Source organism: Cyrtonyx montezumae, unplaced genomic scaffold, assembly GCF_038088225.1.
Source record: "Cyrtonyx montezumae isolate F1298 unplaced genomic scaffold, pur_monq_1.0 scaffold_1, whole genome shotgun sequence".
Classification (NCBI taxonomy): domain Eukaryota; kingdom Metazoa; phylum Chordata; class Aves; order Galliformes; family Odontophoridae; genus Cyrtonyx; species Cyrtonyx montezumae.
The window spans coordinates 16,551,268-16,561,800 of record NW_027071825.1 but is presented as its reverse complement, the minus strand read 5'-3'; the positions used below and the strand labels follow the sequence as shown (position 1 = coordinate 16,561,800).

Genomic DNA, 10,533 nt, shown 5'->3' with positions numbered 1-10,533 from the left:
GAGCCAGGACTGTGTCTGATGATGACAGGATGAAGTCCGGCACATTAATAGGTAATGCTCTCTGGGCTCAACCCTCCCTACTAGGAGAACAACTCAGCCAAGGAAGACAAAACATTTTCTGAACCTTTACCCAACAGCTCCTTGTACACTTTCCTTTGCAGACAGCTAACAGCAAAACTTGGAAGCCTGAACTGCCACAGTACTATTACACCTTCACCAATCACCACAGGCAGCCCACAGCAAAGGTGCAGGGGTCATTTACAGGGTAAAGGTAGTGCTTGGGGACAAAAAAAAAAAAAAAAGCAGAAAAACAGGAGAATGTGCCCAGAATAAAATAGAAACAATAAAGTATAAACAGCATAAAATGCTTCAAGTATTGGTTTGTTGTTTTTGTTTTGTTTCTTAGTGAAAAAAAGGAGGATAGGTGTTAGAGAAAAGCTTCATTTTTACTTAAGGTTTTGTATATCTAGCCATAGCTAGACAAAAGCAGAAAATGACATGAGAAAGAACGAAGGAGAGAAGAAACACAGGATTTCAGACAGGACAAACTGAGTCCAGCAACAACTTGTTAAGTTAATGTTCAGTCCAGTTAAGACCTCAACACCAAATGATGCAGCTATTAGTACCTAGAAAAACTTAAGTTAAAAAAAAAAAAAAGTGCCTGGAAAATCCTGCTTGGAGCTAGAGTGGTAGTATTAGGAAGGCATCAAAGTGCCATAATAAGCTTATGGTAGGAAGAAAACTTCAAAATATTGTGCAGAATAATCAGCATCCCCAACACTATCATCATTAACCCATCGTTAAAACTATTCTTTATGCCTCATTGAAAGGAGAAAAGGAATTAGGAATTTAAATAACTTTACTTAAGCAAAGCATTCAGCATAGCCCATGAAGCTGATGTAATTCACCATTTTGGCAGCATGTGGCAAACCATTTCATAAGATGCTTCTGCAAAGTGATGCATTTATTATCTTAACTTATGTTGTAACTCTGTATAATACAGTATTTTAGTAATTTTTAGTGTCTAGAAGCTCATCAGCTCCATATGGGCCTTTAGGTCAATGAACATCACAGAAGGAATTATCTAAAATCCAAGAGCTACTCAGTATTTCTACCTTTATCTAAAATCCTCACCAGTTCTACCGTTATGCCTGAGAAAGCATCTAAAAACTGAGATCTGCCCTTGTTTCAGCTGGGGGCTAATTTTCTTCCTACTACCGTGCTTTAGATTTAGGATGAGAATACTGTCAGTAATTCCAGCATGCTTCTTGCAAAAGGCATGCCTGGAACACCTTCCTATCCCTGACAGCCACACTGAGGGGACAAGGATGAGAAGAAATGGATTAATGTAGTTAGTGTCAACATATTTCAAGTGAAATGCTTATTGTGCACAGCTAAACGTTTCATATGACACAGTGCTAAAAAAAAAAAAGGATGTAAGGACATAGTTCATTACATTTGATTTATTAGAATACAACTCCTTGCATTTTGCTTATTGAAGGATTGCATTTTGTTCAAGCAAATTGGGTAGCCGTACGTACTAGAGACTTTAAAAACCCAATTACAGTTTCACAAGCTTTAAGTATATTGCTTTTGCATCCACCAATCAGTCCCTGAAATACTTTCAGTTTCACTAGTGTGAGTGTGAAGCACACCACAGCCGTTTTTCAGAAATGCTGTATCAGCATTTTCTGAAAATAATGTTACGAAGTTCCAGGTGACAGTAATCTGCCACCTTCCTAACGAGCAAGTCTCTCCAAAGTTTAGGCACATCACACTGCATTTATAGGAGTCTGAAATGTTTTAGTTACAACCTACATCAGCATTAGATGTTCTGAGTGTGGTATAAAACTGCAAGTCTTAGTAGTGTTAAAGTAGTCTGTGTAAGAATCGGGACTGTTACACACTTCTTAAAGATTTTAGCAATGCCTTATTTCCCGTGATAATAAAATCAATTATCTGCGCAATACAAAGAAATCTGTCACAGCAACAAGGCAGAGTCAGAGATTATCATCTAAATGCAAGCAGCAATATCAAATTTAGGACAAAGCTGACATTCAAAATATATGAATTGTACCATCTTTCTTACTGCTTAAAATGATTGCAAAAAAAATGAAGGTTAAATGTTAATAAGTGTAAGGCATTTTAACACTTACAAAATTACCAAAAACAGGTCCCAGGTGAAGAAAGAAGTCAGTAGTGAGCTTGGTACCTGCACATAAACCAAGCAGATTAAACCACCAGCTATTTACTAGTGGAAGGAACTAACATCTCAGAATAACAGAATGCAGGTAAAGAGGCATTCAGTTACCTGGCAGAATGGCAACTCGATGCACAGGTATCTCTGTTCAAAAGATATACAAAGTTTTGTTGGGATTTTGTACTACAGATCATACCAACCCATAATATATTTGTACTTGTGGCTGTCAATAACGCATACGAAATTCTACTAAAATCAGTCTGCTAAGTCACAACAAAGTTCAGTGTCTTCAGTAACTTCCATTTAATTGAATTGCTTAGCCCAGCAATGATACACAGCTCACCTGCAAAAAACTGCTTGATGAGCTTTAAAACTTAAAGCACTATAACTAAAATAATAATAAATCATTTTTGAAAATAGAAAAAAAGATATGTAAGGAGACATGAGTGAAGACACCACACATGTCAGCCCCCTCTCCCTACCTGTGCTGTCACCTTTCACAGGGAAGGCCTCCACTACTGCTTAATCTCCGGAGAGCTGAAGTTCTTGTGCACCAATTCAATATTTGTATCGCTTTTTCTTCTTCCTTTCCCTTGCATGCTCAGCCACTGCATCTGTATGAACTTTTTCTCCTTTTGGCAGAGCAGAGCAGACATCTGCTCAGAGAACACTGTAGCATTCAGGAGTTGCCTGGATACAACCTCCTAAGGGGCCGAAGTCTAGACTCAGTTTTTCCAGCATGGAAAATTGAAACATAGAAATGCCTGAGCTGAAAAGAACCTCAAAGACCAGCTAGTTTCAACCCCCTGCCGTGGGCAGGAGTCAACCAACTAGACCAGGCTGCCCGTTAATACTCCTTGTTCCAAACCCTGATCCTAATCAATATCCACTGTTCCAAACTCTAATTCTACTGAAAGTTCATTGAGTTCTACGTTAAGTATTACTGAGTTCTACTAACAATGACTTTAGTAACATTTACTAGCAACATACCAAAAGTTTAACATCAGATTTAATTATTATTATAAGAATTTTCAGAGCATAATGCAGTTCAGTTTCTAAAATAATCCAAAATATAACATGAATCCTTCAAAAAGTTTCTAAGTACAAGGTTGTTGGTTAATCAGAATCCCAGCAACTGCTAAACATAAAGTGAAGCTGAAATTTAAACTAAGGACTTCTAATATGGAAAATATCTCAAAACAGAGTGGAGAGCGCCCAGATTTTCTAGGGCATGAGAGTCAGAAGAGAGTACAGAGCTCACTTCACTTGACAGCACTGTACCCTTAAGAGTTCTGAAATCACACGACTTCCTACAGCCATGGAACGATCTCAACATACAGAAAAGTCCAAGAAGGCAAACAATCTGCAAGTCATGAATCTCACAGAGCCACCTATGAGGAAAAAAAGTCATCTACTATAAACCACATATTCAGAAGTAACTAAACCATCTGTATCTAAACTTCACCTTTGTAACAGAGGGATTTGATCTGTATATGGCACTTGTATATGGATATAAATTTCAGAGATTTAAATCACAAAGTTTCTTGTAAGATTCTCAGTTGTGCTACTTCTGCCTTCAAAGTTTAAAAACATAATTTAGACAACTGTGCCAAAAATGGGTAAGGTTTAGCAGAACTTGCTCCAGGACAGGATTATTTTTGATCAGCAGGAACATACTGACCCCAGGTAAACCTTTCTACAAAAACAATCTGAGAGGGCAAGGAGGAAACTGAGCACTTCTGAACACACACCCCCATTCACAAAAAAATGCATCCAAATTACCTTGAAGCCTGAAAGTTAATGTTGAGATTACACAGCAGATCATGTTGAAGAGACTTTTATTTGCATAGTACTGTGGTCAATTGTTACCTGAAAAGTCAATGGTTTAAAGCAGAAAAAGGCTGGTGTCCCCACAGTACACACAGCACACCAGTGGTGCTTGTCAGGTGCAGCTGCCAAGAAACCTCTCCTGCTTCAGAGAAGAGCAGACTAATCCAGAACGATATCAGATACAGTTAAAACATTCAAAAGATGTTGATGCTGCAAGAGGCAAAACCCATGGCACTAAGAAATCAAAGTGGCAAGGGTGAGAACCTCAACTGCATCGTTCCATGGGGTACGTGTAGTTGGATAGGGTAATGTATAGACTTCAGCCTCACCCACAGCAAACTCAGTTTTCAAAAAAATTCTCAACATAGAGCATTTAATAAGAGGAAAACAATTTCTTGAGATGAACTAGTGGATTTACATACCTGTTTGTACAGAAACATCCTCCATGAATTTTAATACTGTTCTATCAGAACTCCTTTTCAAAGCATAGAATTCAACAAATTATCTGGAGTAAACTACAGCATGAAATTGCAGTGCCTTAAATTCTGAAGATAAATGTCTGTATCACTGGTTTCATGCTGTGACATGCTACAATGAGTAAGGAAACTTACAAAGAATCAAAGAGAATTTTTTCATAAGACCACTTAAGAAACTGAAAATTATTGCTAAACATTAAAAACAGCAATCTACAGTCATCTGAGCTGTTATTCCTGCAAGGCAAAGGTGTCTGCCAATAAAATCCTGAACCACCATAAACACAAGCACTTTAAATTACACTCACTTAACTAAGAAGTATTAGTATCAACACAATTGTTAGTCAGAATACTATCAAGTTTTGCTTTACTTCATCTGCATTCTGTATTTGCCAGTGGATATTTCCTGACTAACACTTTTGGACATGATCTAAAAATTTCATTGTCCCACTATCAAAAAACAAACAATTCATGAAGAAAATAAAAATCAGTAACTGCTTTCTACTAATGTCAAAAATATTTTTTAAAAACTTGAAATCGAGTGTGGAGTATCAATATGCTTATGGCAAAACCCCAGTAATAATCTAAAGACTCATTCCATAGAATGAACTAAGTTATTCACAACCCTTATTTACAATTTTAATAACAATGTATTGCAGCTTAAAAATACATACTGTATATATATATATACACATTTTACAACAAAAGCATAGAAATTAACATGCAAAATGAAGAACCAAAATGCTCTGAAAATTAGGGACATGAAACGTGTATTCCTGAAGATACTTAAAGATATCCTTTAAAGATTAAGTACCATCAAAGAAACTATGGTTTTATTCACAGAATTAATTAAAAAAACCTCCTCCATACCGTTTATGACTGTCATTGTTTTCATATGACTGTCATTGCTTTCAATTTTTCACATAACACATTTTGATACAAATAAAAATAATATTAATGAAAAAATAAACACCACTGAATTTATTCCAAATCAAATTCAATATCTGTTCTCTCTCTTGAGACTTCTGTCACAGAACTTCTTAAACTGAGAAAAAAAACCAAAAACCTATTTTATGGAAACAAAAACAGAACAAAACAAAACAAGACCACCACCCTGTATTTGTAAACACTCCAGCAGCACAGACAGATGTTTCAGAGCACCCACAATACTAAGTTTCATCATATTTCTATTTGAAACATGTATCCAACGTTCTGAAACATGAAACATTTTAGCACGTAGCATCACAGTGTATAGATGAAATGCTTGAGGCAGCAGCTCCATAGTTTATTCTCAAGTTTACCCTACAGCTACAACTGTGAGACAGTCACACCCACACCTTTAGGTGTTCAGCTTGATAGAACATTTTGATTCAGAAGTTTCATGTATAGACAAACCTGATCTTACCAATATTTCACATTAGGTGATCACTGTGATACCTGAAGTATAATTCAGAACCTGGGTGTATTCCTGATGACGCAGGTAGAACTTAATACATTCTGTTTCACACAGTGACTAATGAACGTCCCCTTAGTTGTACCATGACTTTTAAATAGCTGGTAGCTATTCATTGATTTCAAAGCCAACCCAAAAAACAGGCATCGGGTCAAAGTAATCAGACATCAATAGATCTACAGCAGCTGTATTGGAGAAATGACAGAAAAAAAATGCTTTGAACTGAAGATTGTAATAGGTTTTTACCATGGTAATGCTTCTGGATTGCACACTCACTCTTAACAGGGGGCTGTGTTAAAATTTTAATCCTATTTTTAATTGAGAAAAACAACCACGTGGAATGACAACAAAAAAGACAATACGACAATCAATTCAAAATAGCTTACTGAAACACTATTAAAGTGCCCAAATTGTTTATACATCCACTCGAACTCATGTCTCTAAAAAGTTGAAATACCCTTTATCTAGAAATGTATGGTCCTCTAAGCTAACAACTTTGTTATTTCAACCCATGAGTATACTCTATGATTAGTAGAAATTTTTTAGCAGACAAAAAATGAAAAATGAAACTGCAGCAAGAGAGCATGGCAAACCTGAGACCTATTAGTGCATAAATCTGCTTTAAAACTAAAAAGATAGAAAGAGAAAGCTAACAAACTACAATAAAAGTTATGTCTTTAAAGCAATAGGTTATAACAGGGTGGGAAATGTTTAATTTGTTTGCATATGCCTGCAAAAGGGTCACTATCTTTCTGAAAGATCTGGTATTTTTCACAGTATCAGATTTATGGTAAAAAGCCGTAACATTATCTTTATTAATTATTATGCTTTTCCCACCCTGGCAGAGAATAAACATGAATTTAGAAGCACAGTAGAAGTGAAAAACAAAGAGGAGGAGGAGGAGAGAGAAAGCAGCAGAGAAAGACAGAAGAGGTGAATACAGAGCTACAGAAGTGTTTATTGAGCATGCTACAGAGGTAAGCAGAGTACACACAAAATGAAATTAAACAACCATCAAACCTCCCAACTTTGTTAGAAAATTAATTTTTAATTGTGCCACTTTCAAACTATACTGAATTTTACAATTCTAAAGATGTAAAAACTCAACTAATAGAAAATATACATGACCTTTTTTCTACATAGATAACAGAATCTATGAATCTTGAAACTAAGTACATCAATTTCAAAAAGTATTGGTCATTTAAACAGAATCAAGGTAACAGTTCAGTCTGACAGAGAACTGCTTTCAAATTAATTGGATCTGCAGATTCTGAGCCATGTTTATAGTAAAGTCAGATTAATTTCTAAATATAAAATATTTTGAAGAGATTTATTAAAACTGAATATTACAATGCAAGGTAAATTAAGACTAAAGGCACATAAACTTTGGTCCCACCTGGTTGTCAGTTTTAAAAAACTGCCACAAAATTTCCTGCAAGTGTTTGTTTGCAGCGAACTTTCTTCATCATTGAAAAATACATGCACCATTTCCTGAACTAGCTTGACCAGTCTGTACATGCTCAGAAATCCACAACCATATTCCATATCTTAATTACAAACTAAAGATGGCAATATATATTTAAATGCACATAAGTCATGTCAACTTCAAAAACATCTACGAAAAATATTCAGCCACAAACAAGACATTACTTAGTGCTGACATTTATATGATACAACCCACAAGAGTGTGTACAAAAAGGTTAAGATTCCACAATGCTTTCCACATAGGGCTCAAAGTCACAGAAGTCATTTCTTGTCCTTCAAGAAATTAATATTCTGTACCTTGGTAATTTTAACAAATGCCTACATTCATAACTGAATCTAGACCAGAATCATAAAGTACAAAAGGCCTTTTTTTTGTTAATTAAAAAAAAAAAAAGCATAAAGCAAAAAAATAGCAAAATCAAATAGCAATGTTTTACTCTTTCAGTACAATGTATCTTATCCAATTAAAAATAAGTGACAAACCAGCAGATAAAGAAATCAATTCCAAGCAGGAGAAACAAAAGCTTAACCTTTTTACACACCCCTGCCTAAACATATTCAAATTATCATGTAACAATGTGCCCCACACAACCAAATTCATTTTCACTAGTTACTCAATTCCAGCAGTACTAGCTTTCCTTTATAAGGCACGTATGTCAACTAAGTTGAAAACCTGTGGTATTAACTTGAAATCTTTTAAACAAAGTGATGGTTTATCTAAACAACAGTTGGACAACAGCAGTTAGCATCACTGCTCTTGAATTTTTTTCTTACTTTTTAAACAACCAAGGAATGATAACAGCATGGAAAACAAAGAAAATCCAAAAATAGAAGACAAACTCTGGTCCCCACTCTCCTGAACAGTCAATAGGTGACAACACCAAACAATGCAATACACCCTCATTTTCTATCTGCCTTTTTAAATAGTTGACTTAGAGAAAGAAACTCTCAGATGGTGATTTTCTCCAAGATTGTAATTGTGAAGATCAATCAAAGCCTGAATAGCTTCTTCTACTGTTGACATCTGAAGAAGTGCCATCTTGTGATCTCTTCTGAAACAAAATAATGGCATTAGGAACTCGAACACTACAGGAGTTGTTCCTAACATTTGCTATACTTAACACACTTTTCCTTGAGACACACTGCAAAAAATGCAATTAGTCTGCCTTTTGTTAAAACTACGTACAGAAAAATTACTTACTGAAAAAATTTAAATGCTTTCACAGTGCCTCCCGTGTTAGAAAAGAGTGTGCGTAGATCCTCTTCTGCTACTGATGGTCTAAAGACAAAAAAAAAAGCAAGCATAACCAGAAAACGTTAATTAATTCACTGTGTTATGATTAACATAAAACACTACAGGCTTCCCAACAGGCAAGACTTACGGAATATTGGATAGATGAAGTGTCGCAGACGGAGGGAATATGTTCTGAAAATTTTTTGAACCAGGTTTCTTGAAACGATGCAGAGGTGAATTACCAAAATCTTTAGTCAGCCCCTGATCATCAAGTCCCTCTCGAGGTAGTTGGACTGTCTGATGTTTAGAAAGGGTAACACGAATTATCTTTCCATACATTTTTTGTCCGTTAAGATGGCTCATAGCTGAAAGAGACAACAGGTTTCTCGATGTAGTATTACCTTTCAGTAGCATGTGATACACTACACACAGCCCTTCAAACAAGAAATAAAAAAAATAATCAAACAGCCAATGTGCTAGAAGACTAATCAAAAGGTAGGTCTGCAGGGCACATGAGTATTCAGAAAGCCAGTACGGGTGTTTCAACTTTTGAATTCATTTACATTGTCAGGCTTTTGGGAATACATGTGGATGAATTAAGACTTCAGATCTTGTGAGTAACTAGGATACAAGAAGAACTTTCAGACGTAAACATGTTTAGTTCACCTGATTTTACATAGCTTAATTTTTTGAGAATATAAATAGAAATCTCATCTTACCCAGCTGTGACTGGTTTCCATCAGCCATCTGTATAAGAGCACTGTCTTTCTTATTGTATAAAATCTTCACACGCTGCACATCACCATAAACACCTTTTCACAGTCAAAGGTAACCCAAAAGAAAAAGTTTATTTTAAAGCCAGTCAACTAAGTTACATATTTTGACATACCAATGGAACATTCAGACAGCAACAAGATCACTCGCTCGAACTCAACACTCTCACAAATGAATAAAGGAGATAAAGATTTTGAATAGTGAGTTTTGAAAAGAATTTCTGATAAACCCTCAAAGCTATGTGAATGATATTAAATTAAAGACCATGCAAAATATATTAGCATGCATTAAAAGAAAATCTGTGTCTATGGAGAGTTTTAAACAGCAAAAGAAAAACAGCAAAAGATTTACTACTCAATTTTAAGCCAAAGTGCTAGCTACAAATAAGAATTAAGGTGAAACAAAACAAAACCAACGAAAGAAAAAACAAACAAAACAGAACAAAATCAAATCAATAATAAAAGTATAGTGCTAACAATAACATACCGAAGAGGGTAAACAGACTTTGGGGCGTAACCATCTTTAGAAGGAGAGAAGAGCAAGCAGCGTAAGACAAGAAGAGAGAAGAGTCGAGGAAGAGCGGAGATGAACAGATCATCCATAACGAAGGGTGGTTCCCGCAGAATGGTGAGGTGGTCATGGATCATGGTTTCAAGGCGGTTAATTGGGGCAAGTTGGTCCGAGGAACATTTTGTTCAAGCACAGAAGCATGAACATAGGGAATGAAGACAGGGAACGTAGACAAAGACAAGGAGAAAAGGGTAAAACGGGGAGGGGCGTGGGAAGTTGGGTAAAGACAAGGAAAGGGAAGTTGAACACAAAGGGAAAAGGATGAAATGGGGAGGGGGAACAGCAATGCAGAAGAAAAAAAAATAAGTGGGGAACAAAAAAATAAAATATAGGTCAGTACATAGGAAATGCAGGAATTTGGTCAGAAAATGGTTGGTTTATGTACTGTACAAGAAAAACTGAGTAAAATGTAGTCACCCAAGACAAATATGGGTAAAGTACATTCATATCAAGAGTAAACTACAGCATTTCATCTCAACACGAAAATAAATCAAAAAGCATGCAATAGAAACTT

At 35.8% G+C, this 10,533-nt stretch overlaps 1 protein-coding gene across 6 annotated transcripts in view; it reads right to left on the bottom strand.

Annotated features, from left to right (window-relative positions):
* Positions 1-6,305: 6,305 nt before the first annotated feature.
* Positions 6,306-10,533, bottom strand: part of PTBP2 (polypyrimidine tract binding protein 2) — a 40,051-nt gene continuing 35,823 nt past the window's right edge. For 4 of the 6 annotated variants that reach the window (XM_065742047.1, XM_065742056.1, XM_065742030.1 and 1 more), the window contains 5 exons: positions 9,936-9,969; positions 9,395-9,487; positions 8,824-9,040; positions 8,643-8,720; positions 6,306-8,493 (listed from right to left, as the gene is read on the bottom strand). In XM_065742047.1, coding sequence (XP_065598119.1) covers positions 8,361-8,493; positions 8,643-8,720; positions 8,824-9,040; positions 9,395-9,487; positions 9,936-9,969 — 555 coding nt within the window. In that variant the 3' untranslated portion in view covers positions 6,306-8,360. The remainder of the gene's footprint in view (positions 8,494-8,642; positions 8,721-8,823; positions 9,041-9,394; positions 9,488-9,935; positions 9,970-10,533) is intronic. The other 2 variants (XM_065742013.1, XM_065742021.1) reach the window with 1 other exon arrangement.